The sequence below is a fragment of the Rhipicephalus microplus genome, chromosome 2 (assembly GCF_043290135.1).
Source record: "Rhipicephalus microplus isolate Deutch F79 chromosome 2, USDA_Rmic, whole genome shotgun sequence".
NCBI lineage: Eukaryota > Metazoa > Arthropoda > Arachnida > Ixodida > Ixodidae > Rhipicephalus > Rhipicephalus microplus.
The window spans coordinates 176326461-176341062 of NC_134701.1; the positions used below are offsets into that span (position 1 = coordinate 176326461).

At 45.2% G+C, this 14602-nt stretch overlaps 1 protein-coding gene across 5 annotated transcripts in view; it reads left to right on the forward strand.

The window, feature by feature from the left end:
- Positions 1 to 2233: 2233 nt before the first annotated feature.
- Positions 2234 to 14602, forward strand: part of LOC119169657 (protein lin-9 homolog) — a 165199-nt gene continuing 152830 nt past the window's right edge. For 2 of the 5 annotated variants that reach the window (XM_075887098.1, XM_075887099.1), the window contains exons 1-6: positions 2234 to 2252; positions 2579 to 2614; positions 2791 to 2837; positions 2964 to 3071; positions 3185 to 3259; positions 12499 to 12626. In XM_075887098.1, coding sequence (XP_075743213.1) covers positions 2234 to 2252; positions 2579 to 2614; positions 2791 to 2837; positions 2964 to 3071; positions 3185 to 3259; positions 12499 to 12626 — 413 coding nt within the window. Of the gene's footprint in view, positions 2510 to 2578; positions 2615 to 2790; positions 2838 to 2963; positions 3072 to 3184; positions 3260 to 12498; positions 12627 to 14602 lie in introns of all 5 variants that reach the window. The other 3 variants (XM_075887101.1, XM_075887102.1, XM_075887100.1) reach the window with 3 other exon arrangements.

The window sequence follows — 14602 nt, forward strand, 5'->3', positions numbered from 1 at the left end:
GGCATAGCATAAAACCTCCTTGGACGTCATATTCATGAAGCCGCAGCATCGCTAACACCCGCACTACCTCCTCGCGGAAAAGCAGATAAGCACTTCGCGATTTCCGGCGAGCAACCTTCGAAGCGGCGCCGGCTCAGTGGTAGGTGTTCTCTGCCGGCAGTGAGTCGATGCCCGAGTGCTGCTTCTTTTGCGTGTTTTAGGAAAGCTGTGCGATGCCCAGCTGTATTGTATACTCGGTGCAAATCGCGTGCACCGCCGGATGTACCTGGTGGCACTTTTCACGTATGTTCGCTTCACTGTTGATCAATAATGCATGCTATTTGCTTGTGGAGCTCTCAGATGTATGCTACGTTGGCTCTTACTCATTGCGTCAACTGAGCTAGAACACACGCGATCTTTCGTTTGTAGTGTTGTAGGCATCGTGTGGCGTTTTTAGAAGTTGTGTCGTTCATACGGAAGGACAATAAACTTTTCTTGTTATCGGAATAAATGTGTATGTATTGTACAGTGTGCGCTCGCTGCGTGATGGTTTTGTGCGCGTGCCCTGGAATTACACACTTTGCGTGCACGATCGCGTATACAATACAGCAGTGCCTTCTTACCGACGTGAAGTACGTCAAGTAAGGAGGCACCACTGTGGCTGCTGGTACCACAAAGCTGGCGTTGCATGGAACAGCTGCTAAGCAAGCTCTCGAAATCGTGCATTGGCTCACTGACACTATATACGAGCAAAGAACTGCTAATTGGCCCGAAGATAGGGAAATCTGCCTAAGAGTGAGAGAGAGAGAAGGCCTTATGGCGAGTAGGACGCGTAAGTCACTGGCGGGTGAGTTCGAATACGATGATGCTGGGGCTGAATGATTTTGATTACGACACGTATCCGGTGCTTTCTGTGCTGTTGCACAAAAACATTCCACGGAGTATTTCAGCACGCCGCGCTCGGGCCTGCCACGCACGAACAGTTTCAAAAAGGTGCGCTCGCAACATTTTACTGCATGCAAACCATACAATACGCGTTAAGTTTACGCTGGGGCTGTAAGTCCGCGCAGAAGCGAAGCAGCGCTGAGAGCACGCCGCGGAGCGTCTGCTGTTTTGTTTGCCCTATACTGGTTCGTTTGCCCCATAAATTTGACGTCACTTCCGCCAAACTTTTCGCAATGCATTGGGATAGGACAGGGCCTCTCCTCAGTTTTTCCTTCCTCCTTGCTTCTACTAGTGCACTCTAGCCGAATCACCTCATTTCGATCTCTGCATAAAGTTTCATGCAATAATTGTATGAAACTCTACGGATCTCTAGTTCGATCGGGTTGCGAAGTGTGTATCTCGCATGCAGCCTAAATCGCAGAAATCGCTGTCGGAGTTGCTGGTTGGCTATTAACTCCTTGTTGTTGACGTAAACTACGTGTGACCGACAGAATTTGGCAGAGCTGGTGTTAGTATTTTGTGAGTTTCACTATTCTTGTTACGTTACACCTATGTTAAAAAAGCACTATAAAGCCTCTTTTTCGGTACCGAAACCGAAAGTGATTTTTTAAGGTAGTGGCATCGCGCTAATGATCAGTATACAATATGAACATGAATAAAGTATATTCTTCTCTCTATGTGGAGAACGTATTTTCCTTTCTCCATGTGAAGGAAGTTTATTCTTCCCTCCATGATTACCAAGCTCTACGACGCTGTTTCCAGGGTTCTTGGAAGCCGTACTTTTATTTAGAAGAGTAAACTCAAGGTATCTAAACTACTGTAAGTATTACTTAGAAATTTCTACTGCGCTGATAACCAAAGTTATACACAATGTTTCATTTTCTTTTAAAATTTAGATTTTGTAATGACTGTAATAAAAAATAACGGCTTATACAAAAAATTCGTTTTTTCTGTCAGTGTAAAATATTTATTTTTCAAAGGAATGTTTTTAACTGAAATTGCTGCATAGCATCTCAAGCAAAGCTGTCTCTGTGTCATAAACTTTAAGCGCACCTACTATAGTGAGACCACATTTTAGGGCAGTTCAGTCACTTTAATTCAGCACTGCTTATAGCATTTATTGTAATTTTACAAATAAGTTAGTAAGTAGTGACTATTTCATAGACAGAAACATGATTTCCTTCTCCTTGACTATTTCATAAACACAATTTGTGGTTTCGGTTTCGTTTTTTTGTGGTTGCCAGGTTGACGTTTTAAATTACGTGACGTGGCTTGTGGCGCTGAAGTAGCGCTTTTCAAATGCGTCGACATGGCGGACTCGCTTGAAAGTAGGAAATTTCCTCCGGGGTGTTTATAGGCGTGATCGCATGCTTACCACGTAGTTAGAGGTGACCGATTTTACTCGGAATAGACGAAGCGGCCTTTGTTGATTGCAGTCGTCGTCTTCTCGACGTATTTGGCTCTCTATTCCCGTAGCGAAAAATAAATACTGATTGTGTAAGCCTAATCGCAGTCCCGCTGCAGGCATTTTGAATTCGCCTCTGGAACATTTTGAAAATTTGGCGGAAAAAATTGCTCGTCCAATGTGAGCACCACTGCTGGTGCGTGGCGCTTCGCGGTGTGTTTGTATCCACGTTTCCCCTTCTCGTTTCAGGTGAATCGGCGGCAGCGCTTCTCAGCATGAAGGATGGTACGTAGTTGAAATGTTTTGTATACGACGCCAAGCACGCAGCGTTAGCCATGTAGACCGCCCCGTGAGCGCGCGACATTTGGAAAAAAAAAGAATATTCGGGGAACGTGTGCCGTGAAAAGCGACGTGCCTGCGGTGATTTTGAGTTAAATTAACGATCCTTTTTCTCTTCTCAGGCACTCTGAACAACAATACGCAAAAGCAACTGGCGGTGATGTCCCGGGTGAGTCGGTTTCATGTGTGACCTTATTCAGACGTAACCCCGCGCTGCAATATGTTCCGTGCCTGATGTGTGGAACTGCGCGCATCCTGTTGAGCTTGCCCACTGATGCCGCATCGTATCTTGCAGCCATCTCGTATAAGGAAGCGAAATAAGAGGATATTCAATGACTTCGAGGATACATCATACACGCTATCGAGGTCTTCGGCGCGGAAATCTGCTCGCACTGCGTCCCCGGTGAGTGTGCTTTCGCTTATCAATTTCTCCCGCTTTCCGGTTTCGAATGGAAAATCATGCCGTCCCTCGATGAACATCTTATTTCATTTTCGCCCGCATTTTTCGTTTCCAAGGTTTCGCAGAAAACTGACGATCCCGAATGGACGCCGGACAAGCGAACGAGTAGCCGCAGCGTTAAAAAGGAGCCTGTATGTATTCACCTTTAAACATTTCTTAGCTTCTGTGTTAGCATAACTATCTGCGCCTGAATCATGCATACATTGTTTTCAATATAGCAGTAACCATGTGTGCGCGTTGGTAAAAGTATTTAAAGGCCAGACTGTAGTGGTTTTGCCATTTCTATCTTTACTTCTAAACGGTGATTTGCCTACATATATGGAATGGCTAATATGTAAGGAAAAAATTAGCATGGTTACATAGGTTACATTTGGTACAAAACAGCTGAATGGAAGCTATGCTAAGTCCAGAACCTAAGTTCGATACTCTTTAAAGCAAGCTTCTGTAATAGAAAAAAGCTGTGAAGAAACCTATCCCGTGAGAGCCCGTCATCGCACTTCAATCCAAATGCTTAACAAGGAGTGTTTCTGTGCAAGTTAACTGGCTTCATTTTTCAGAACAAAGAAAGTGTGGGACATAGTTTGACATTTTTTACATTTCAAGTTTGCAGTTTGCTTGCAGCAGTCGCAACTTCCAGATCTCATAGCCTTGTGTTGTGTTAGAATGTTGCCCTATAAAATTACCTTTATACTTTGTAATGTGCAGTGTTATACGTGAAGGAAAAGTTCCGAACCAGTTCATGAGCGTATTCGTTTGCATTCACTTTTGTACATTACTCTGTTACTTTGGCTTTCACTTGTTCCTTTTGTCGCTTTGTATTAACCATGAAAATGTTTATGGAGTTTTTCATCTCAAGCCTCCATCTCCCCTTCCTGCAGTTACTGTATGAACTATATAGTACTGAAGTCTTAGATTAACTGAGTGTGATGACACCGGCACAGTTGCAAACAGCCTACTGTGACTTGATCGTTTTACTTTGCCACTTGATAGTTTTTTTCATTTTCTGTGCTTTCACATTAGTGGAACATATACAATCATAAGAATGTTACATCAACCATAAGTGTAAGATGCAGCTGCAAAAGAAAATTTCTGATGGAATGGCTTCTTATGACTTGAATGTGGCTTAAGGCTGTAATGTGCCACATGTAAAATGAAACGCTGAAACATATTACAAGCGGTGTAAATAGGGAGACTTTTATAAAGACATGCACATCATAAAAATGAACTTCCGATTGAGCAGAGCCTATCAAGAGCGATGTTTGAAAAGGGAGATGCTCGCACGCATTTACACTACAGGTTAGTTACGGAACCGCTTCATGCATTTGCAAACATAAAAGTTCACTTCTGCCATTTTGGACTACGTGAGCTTCATCAGACACTTTTAGTGAAACATTCGATTGGTTGCTGGGGTTTCTTTTGCACTAGTCCGTGTTTATTTATGTAACAAAATTACAGAATACGGAGGGGACTGGAAGTTGAGTCCCATACACCATACATGGTGGTCGGGGTGCCACATTGATTTCTTCGGTTTAGGTGCACATTGAGGGACCATTGTTGCTCAAAATTGGTCTAGAGGGCCCCACTGTGGTGGCCCTCATAATCATATCATGGTTTTGGCATGTGAAACTCCAGGAATTCATTCATTTAACAATATCGCAAGTAGATAAAGTGTGCTCTCCAGCATACAGCAGGCATCACTTTGGAAACTGTCAGTGCTCAGACAGGAGACCAAAAAGTAGTGCCTTGAACATAGTCAAGAAAAATTGCCAAGCCCTGTTTCTTGTTATTTGAGGCAACTGTGAGATCTCTAACAAAACGTAGCAGAGCATAAATACTGGGTGGAAAGTGTAGCAGACGTGAATATATTAACCACAGAATGGGGGCAGAGCAACACCACTCTGCGTCTGCATCCAGCAGTCATAGTGCATTGCTCGCATGTGAGTGTAAAAATAGTATGTCACATGCTAGAACCGCAAAAAGGTTCCCTTTTGCCCTGATCCAACTGAGTTGAGGGAAGCCCTGCCGTGTTAACCAAAATGCAATGATCGATTGTCTGTGTGGCAAAAATAAAAATTGTCCTGCTGCTCATTAGTCGAGTCCAATGTAACGGGCTTTCTGGTTCATGGCTTAGTCAAGAGTGCGTGTCCCTTAGTGCAGGCTTATGTTCATCCTACTTCCTTCTTAATTAACTGTTCAGTGTTCAGTAGTTACTCTGTAGCCTGCATTGCTCAGCAAAAATAACACGAATGCATTTAGTGAAACCTTTATGACTGCATTGTTTGTGCAGCTTTCATAAAATGTGCTCTTGGGTGAGCTAATTAATTATGCTAAAGGAATGGGCTTATTAAGCCTACTTGTGCATGTTTTATATTTCGTAGTAAGTATGAATTATAGCATCAGAACCTTACTGGGGCCTCGTGAACTAAGCTTGCTTCTGCATTTATCAAACTGAGCAGGTGCAGATACCCAGCAGGTGTTTCAGACTCAATCTGTGTGTCCTAACTGCTTCAGGCAACAGCAAGCAATGAATATCGCACAGTTTTGCACATTGCAGCCTTGCATGCTGCGTTTGGGTCTTGCCCATAGTGGTTTCTTGTCACAAAAGTTAAAGCAGATCTAATAAAATTGAAGAACTAAAGATCAATTCCATTTTTGCTGTTGTCATAAGTTTATATTCAGTTGCAGGTTATTTCTTCCCCTTCGAATTTCTTTCAATAAACTGCTGAGTCGTTTGGATGTTTCAAAGTTTCTTGTATGTGTCAAATGTTGGTCAGCATCAAGCCATAAAAGAAATGCTATGGGGTCAGCATATACAGTTCACCCTTTATGAAAGGCATGTTTCGGGCAGCAATGCTTGTCGTTTATATGAGATGTCTCTTATAAGCAGGGTACAGCATATGTATTTTCTTATCAACCCGTATTTCATTGTAGGCACAGTGGTGACATATACCCATTTGTTTCATATAAGTGTGTCTTATGATGGAATTCAACTTTGGTGCACTTGCTCCACAAAAATGGATTGAAAAAAGTGAGGCTGCAATCTGTTTTCCCAACTTTTCATGCGAGTCATAGAAAGCTGCTTCGATTAAACCTGTTCGTAGCTTATTTTCTTTTTTCTATCAAGATTGTCGTGGAAAACTGCCAGTAGCCGGCCCAAACATGACAGTAGCCAGGCCTGCGCGGTATAGGCGCAGCACAGTCACAACGAAAGGTAAAAGAGCGGCCTTTCAGAGCCTTTTCAAAACACTCATTGGGTAACTACTGCAAGCACACTTGCTTAGTACCCACTAGGGCAATAATAATAAATTTTTGGGTAGTGGGCCGGCATTCGCTATGCTATTTTTCATCATTCTTCTGAGAAGCGTGGTATCCGCTAAACACATGCAGAGAATTTTGTGCCAATTATCCATGCATTGGCTGACGACAATGAGGAATGATGGCTGAAGTGGGTATGCACCGCAGTTAATAGGGGAACAAGAACAAGCTTTTGTGATGGTTTGGAGCATTAGATAGCCCACTCATTACGCTATTCGCATTGCGCGACGGCCGGGTGTTCTTTCGCTGTTGTAAAACGCTTTATAAGTCGCATAAACGCAATTGCTTTCCCGACATCAAGCCTGCCTAAGGCAAGTTTTTGACTAGTCACAAGCTCTGGTGTAGCTCAGTGGTAGAATACTGGGCAGGCAACCAGGGGACCCGGGTTCAAGCCCCGCTGTATCATTAGTGCAAGTTTTTTTTTTTTTTTTCTAATTTCGCACGATGCGGGTACGGACACCGGTGGCGGACAACAACAACTGTGCGTGACCCAACAAATGATCTCGTAACAGCGTTCGCTGTAAAAGTATCAAAGGAAGCCAAGTTTGCGGTCGGGAAAACTGGCCATACTAAGGATGAAAAAGTAAAAACATGCACATAAAAAGCATAGTTGTAGACCAAATGCACCCAGTCAGTAAGTATAATGTTGCACACAAAAGAGATGGACACAAGAAGACACGATGTACCATACAGGGCTCGTATGACTTGGGAGACCAACAATGCGCCCTGTATGTTACATGGTCTTTTGTTGTGTCAGTGTCTTTTGTGCTCAACATTATACCCACTAATGGCAAACCAACAGGTCCAAATAGCACCCTTCAAAAAAGACTGAGTCACTAGACTTGGCACATTCAAACATCGTAATATAACACAAGGGTGCCGAAAATTGCACAAAAAAAAAGACGTTGAGTGCTGATTGTGTAAAAGAAACAACAGTACTTCGGAGTGTGTGCTATGTAGCAGCCAGTTACATTTGCCAGGATGGTTTGTTAAAACACCTTGTAAGATGGCGTCCAGCACCCTCAAGACTCTTCTTTGTTGTCTCGAGTATGTGCCCCACAACCTACGCTTGACTAGTGATGATGAGTATGTACAGATGAAAAGATGGGACGCATAAACAATGCTCATACTTATTGTCAGGATTAATAAAAATAAAAGAAAAAAAATAAAAATTTGCTTTGCTTGTCCCTTGTGAATTGGGCATTTATCAAAACTGTGGCCAGAAAGAATTGCCTAAGCTATGGGATACTCACTGAATGGTTATACATTGATGGTACTTGCATTACATGGATGGTACTCATTGCTTCTTCACTTCTTCAGCCAGCCTCTGTTTATATATATATATATATATATATATATATATATATATATATATATATATATATATATATATATATATATATATTGCCACTAGTACAAGTTCTGAAACTATTATTTCCACAGATGCTAGCATGCTTGTATGTGCCGCTGTTCAGAAGAGGACAAAGATGCGCGTGCAGAGAAAAACAATAGTCGTACTGCCGTTGTTCGAATCAGTTTGACGTCCTTGTGTGCCATTATCAGCAGGTTACAGTTACGTTGCAACGTGACACTGGTGGAGGTGCTGGGTAATAGTCTATGCACTGTTACCACGAGGAAGATCTCGGTCCCAACATTGACGCTTTAGTAGAAACAGCCAACCTTCGACGCAGTCGGCGGCAACTAGGCCTACCACCCCAGTTCAGCCCTCTTCCGGAACACTCCAGAACCATGGCATATGCGACAACTGCAAGCCAGACTGAACAGACCGCGACTCCGCCAGCACCATGGCTACCAGCCTCTCGAACGCCAAAGCCCTTCCATGGGGAGCCCTACGAAGACGTTGAAGACTGGCTGGACCAATACGATCGTGTCGCCGTCGCCAACGAGTGGGACGAGCACCGGAAACTGCGGTATGTCTATTTCTACCTGGAGGATTCGGCGCGTATTTGGTTCGAGAATCACGAGGCCGCCCTGACAACCTGGCCGGTGTTTTGCACTCAGCTGCGGAACACGTATGGTAGCGCTGACCGGAAAGAACAAGGCGAACGTCTCCTCAATTCTCGCAATCAACGACCCAATGAAAGCGTGGCCATGTTTGTTGAGGAGATGTCTCGTCTGTTCCGTCGAGCGGATTCTGCAATGACGGAAGACAAAAAGGTGCGCATTCTGATGCGGGGTGTCAAGGAGCAACTGTTTGCAGGACTTGTACGAAACCCACCAGCTACCGTGGCAGAATTCCTCCGTGAAGCGACGACAATGGAGCGAATGCTGAGACAGCGGTCTTCGCAGTATGAGCGGTCCGACAACCTTGCATGTCTGTCGGCACCCTTGGTAACACCCGATGTCACGAGCGTGAGACACCTTGCTGAGCTAGTCCGTAGCATTGTACGCGACGAGCTGCAAAAGCTTCACGCAGTGCCTTCACAGCCTCAAGTGGCTGCTCTGACAGACGTCGTCCGTGAAGAGGTGCGGCAGCTGGTACGACCATTAGCGCCACCTCCAACCGAAGCTCCTCTGCTAACGTATGCGGAAGCTGTACGTACTCTTGCACCGGCAGCCAGCTATTTCCCCCGACCGACTAGCCTGCAGACGCCACAGCACTTCTCGGGTGGGCCACGCTATGAAAACCAACGACTGACTTGCCTGCAGATGCCGCAGTACTTCTCGGGCCCACCGCACTATGAGAATCCGCGACCCGATTTGCGGAAATCTAGCGTGTGGCGCGCTTCCGACAATCGGCCACTATGCTACCACTGTGGTGAGCCAGGTCACTTGTACCGGGAGTGCTCGTACAGACAGATGGGCCTACCTGGATTTCGGCCAGACGCTCGTCGGCCCAGGGACGGCGAACGACCCCGCGCCATCGCAGAATACTTGGCAAGTCTACCGTCTCCGAATCTTCAGCGACGCCAATCACGCTCTCCGTCTCCTCGACGCTCTACGTCCGCGAATCAATACTCCACTTTCGCCGATGTTGTTGCGGGACGATCCGCTAGGTCCCCAAGTCCACGCCGGGGAAACAAGAATCAGCGGCCTCCGGGGGTGGGACCGCTGTTAAGCTATCGTCAAAACAGCCTCCTCCGACCCTTCCACCGACCTTCGACGATTCCTTTCAGCCGACACCTCACATCGCTGACGAACCCGTTTCTGCTGACATTTCCGTTCGTGTCGACAACCATCCAGTGACTGCTCTGGTCGACACCGGCGCCGACTACTCAGTTATCAGCGCTGAACTTGTGGCTGAACTCAGGAAAGTCACGACTCCTTGGGGGCATGGACCAAACCTTCGGACAGCCGGTGGTCATCTCTTGACACCAATCGGGAGATGCACCGCAAGGCTGCAAATCTGTGAGTCGACGTTCGTTGCTTCTTTCGTTGTGCTTCCCGAATGCTCCCGGAAAGTAATCCTTGGCATGGATTTCCTTCGTGAGCACGGCCCTGTTATAAATCTTCGAGACTGCCTCGTAACGTTTACTGACGACTATGGCCCGAAGCCTAGAGATACCAATCCGCAGAAGACTGCGCTTCGCATTGTTAACGACACCGTCACACTTCCGCCACGCACCAGTATGTTCGTTACAGTACAGGACGACATAGACCATGACAGTAGTGGTATCGCTGAAGCCAACCTTTCGGTGCTCTTGTCTCAGCAAATCTGTGTTGCCCGCGGCATAATTCAATATAAACGTGGGATGACTGAGTTGTTGGTCACCAATTTTAGTGGATCATACCAACATTTGGCCAAGCGAACAACTATCGCTCATTTCGAATCCATTGACGATGAAGTGTGTACGACGATAGCCCAAATTTCTGCAGCCGTTGAAAGTGACACCGCGGTAGCCGATGCAGTCCATGTCAATCCGAAGCTGTCATGTACACAGAAAGAGCAAATCCGCTGTATCCTCCGCATGTTTAGCGACTGTTTCGCGTCGACATCCAAGATAAAACAAACGCCAACCGTAAAGCACCGCATTGTCACTGACCATTCTGAGCGACCCATACGTCAACACGCCTACCGAGTATCACAAAAGGAACAAGAGGCTATACGTTCTCAAGTGAAGCAGATGCTCGAAGATGGCGTAATCCAACCCTCGAACAGTCCATGGTCGTCCCCCGTCGTACTGGTAAAAAAGAAGGACGGCACTCTCCGATTTTGCGTCGATTACCGCAAACTCAACAAAGTCACAAAGAAAGACGTTTATCCGCTTCCGCGCATCGACGACTCACTAGACCGCCTCCGACGCGCCCGATACTTCTCCTCTATGGATTTACGCAGTGGCTACTGGCAGATCGAAGTTGATGAACGCGACCGAGAGAAAACAGCATTCATAACGCCTGATGGTCTGTACGAATTCAAGGTGCTGCCCTTCGGTCTGTGTTCTGCCCCTGCGACATTCCAGAGGATGATGGATACAGTGCTCTCCGGTCTCAAGTGGGAAGCATGCCTTGTTTACTTAGACGACGTCGTTGTCTTCTCCCAAACGTTTAAGCAGCATTTGCAGCGACTTAGATCTGTGTTTGCTGCAATTCGCACGGCAGGCCTATCACTGAAACCAGAAAAATGTCATTTTGGTTACAACGAATTAAAGTGCCTCGGTCACCTTGTTAGCCCTGATGGTATTCGGCCGGACCCAGACAAAACATTGGCTGTCGCAGATTTTCCACCACCTACCAACAAACGTGATGTGCGTCGATTTTTAGGCCTCTGCGCATACTACAGACGCTTTGTGCAAAATTTCGCAAACATTGCCGAACCCCTCACTCGTCTGACAAAAGACGACGTTCCCTTCGTGTGGGGCCTTGAACAAACATGCGCTTTTTCCGAGCTCCAGCAGCGTCTCCAATCTGAGCCCTTACTCGGACACTACGACGAATATGCCGACACTGAACTACACACAGACGCCAGTAACATCGGCCTTGGTGCAGTCCTCGTCCAGTGGCAAGGCGGCGTCGAACGCCCTATTGCTTATGCGAGTCGGATTTGATCATCTGCGGAGGCGAATTACACAACAACTGAAAAGGAGTGCCTAGCTGTTGTCTGGGCAATAGCTAAATTCAGACCGTACCTGTATGGTCGCCCGTTCAGGGTTGTTACCGACCATCATGCGCTCTGCTGGTTGGCGAACCTTAAAGACCCTTCCGGACGTCTGGCCAGGTGGAGTTTACGCCTTCAGGAGTTCGATTTGACAGTCGTGTACAAGTCTGGCCGGAAGCATACTGACGCGGACTGCCTTTCCCGAGCTCCTCTTAAGACAGTGTCAGGTGATCACGATCTCGACGGCCGTTTTCTCTGCGCCGTTAGTGTATCCGACTTGGCCGAACAGCAGAAGAACGATTCCGAGCTTCGACAATTCATCGAATATCTCGAAGGCCGTACGCCGCATCCACCACCAGCATTCGCCCGCTCGTCATCATCGTTCTGCGTCCGCAGAAATATCCTCTATAAAAGAAACTTCGACCCTTACGCGACTATATATATACACACACACACATGCAAAAACACACACACACACGTGTGTGTGTGTGTGTGTGTGTGTGTGTGTGTTATAGAGTCAAGGTACTCTACTATGGGACAGGAATAAGCTGTCCAGATGTCTTCTGCTACTTTAATTACTACCCACCAGAGTGCAGTGACGGGGCTATTTTGAACCGCCTTTGTTGCTCAAGTTTCTACTGAGGCTTTTTCCTAAATATTTTGCCAGGAATTCTTGAAAGGGCAAATATCTGTAGGATCACCAGCATACCTCTTAGTTACTACATTTCTTTTAATGAATATCTTCTAATGAAAAGCTGAAACCAGAAATCTTGCATGTTTGTGCATGAAATTGTCTTATGATTTCTTGATGCTCGGGTCAACTATGCTATGCAGGCCGGAGGAAAGGGGTACAAAAGAGGGATTTGCATTTAAGAAGCGAACACCTCTTGCGGTGATAATAGCCTGCCCTCTGCATTATAATTTGTCACACAAATAAGCAGGACGTTGAGGTGTTTTGTAAATATTCATTGCATTTTTCTTCCTGTTTTTCTTCTGAAGCCACCCCCTGTAGTAGTGCCGGACAAGCGAGTAATCCAGAAAGTGGGCATACGCCTTCGGAACCTGCTGAAGCTACCAAAAGCACACAGATGGGTCTGCTACGAGTGGTTCTACTCTAATATAGATCAGTGAGTTGCTGTTCTTGTACGCTGTCACACCATAGACTAAATAATAAGTGTACTTCGAAAGGGTGCACTTTACAGTAGCGTTTGCAATATCTCTGGAAGAATTTACAAACTTAATCTCTCTGTTTTTCGAGTGCAGTTTTACGGCATGCAGGGTGTTGCGTCCAGGGTTTATGCTCGGTTTAGCATATTGGACATATCAGAATAGCCTAGAAAACTTATGGCAAATGTTTCTACGAGTCAACAAACCAGTCTTGTGTTGAGCTGCCAAGTGCAAACTTGCACATTCAGTTTGCCTCCACGGCAGTGGCTGGCTTTAGATGAGGTCGAAATTCAAATACACGTGTGCATGCTTACACTTACGTGTGCTACAAAGAGTCTGTGAGCGCGAGGCTTTAGCCACTGAGCCACAGTGGAGCACCTCTACAAAGAACCTGGTCAATTTATTTTGAATTCCTCTCCGTGGCGTGCTTCGTAATCCTATTGCGGTTTCTCAACATGTAAAACCTCATACTTCCCGTAAAGTTGACTGCTTTGGATTCTTACGCCTGGTAGATTTCTGCGCAGTGTTATCATTTACTTGTTGAAATCAGTGTCGTCATACTTAGATCTGGGGCTGTACTACTAGCAAACTTTGCTATATGTCATGAGGGTGATGAACGATTTCAGGTATTAAATTTCAAGGCCCACTTGAGCGTCTAATTCAAACGGCTTCTGAGTGTTACAGGACCTTGATACACGTCTAGTGTCATCCTTTCTTTCTTGGCTATTTCCGTACTGCATCTGCAGGGCATCGATAGCCTGCCAACGATGGTTTCAATTGCCGTTTCTGAGATATTCGGCTCCATGATGATGATGATGATAGATTGTGGTTATGCCTTTTGTATCGAGTAGGCCACTCTCAAATGCCTTAACCAAAGAGAGAGAGAAAAAAGAGAGAAGGAAAATGGAGTAAAAATCGCTATATAGGATAGAGAGACAAGAAAAAAAAGGTAGGGGGGCAGATACACACGCACTCACAGACACAATAAAATGTTCGCCAGAGCGCATTCTTGGACACACTTGCCTGCTGTCGTAAATGAAAAGTACCATAGCTTTCTTCTTTGCGTAGTTTGTTCCTGAATGGCCTTGATTTTTCATCTGCTTCGAAGTTGTGTAATCATCTAAGTGGAATGCAAAAATGGCTGCTGGTGGATGCAGTGTGCACACGTGCACTTTTTATGACAGCAGATACGGGCATTCTGATGCGTTTGGGGCCGATTTTGTCAATTTAACTTGAAGCAACGGGTCTGAGGATGCTGATTTTTGGTCATACAGTCAACTCTCGTTAATTCAAACTCGAAGGGGCCTTGTTTTGTATGAATTATCAAGAAGTTTGAATTATCAGAAACTCTAAGATAGAAGACTCTTGGTGAGATGACATCACTCATTATGATTAGGCATTGATTTTATCAGACTTAAAAATGTTTTAAGTGTTTTTAAACGATAAACAGCAAGCAGAGGAGTAAGGCCTACAAGTTCATTGGCTTTTACTGCTGATCAGACCTTTTAAAGTAATCATGAATTGCCAACTGCTTCTTTGATATAGGTATGTAACTTCAGCACAAACCTTTCTATACCAATTGAGAAGTATCACGGTTTAACACGCATGTGCTTCATTTCAAACATTTGTTTACTAGCAAAGCCTTTTTCCTTGAAGGCATGAGGTACTTATTTTTCATTTTTAGACTATTAGGATTATATAAGCATGCACATTTTGTAATTGCAGTGGGAAAGCAGCAGATATTTTCTGGTATGAAACTGCAAAAAGTATGAATTAACTAGATGATGGGGTTTGTATTAAGAGGCTTTTAAATACACTGAAGGAATACAGGGCCAACCCAAAAATTGAATTATGTTTGAATGAACCGAAAGTATGAATTATCAGAATTTCAATTATCGCGAGTCTACTGTACTTCAACTCCGAGAACAACGACGAT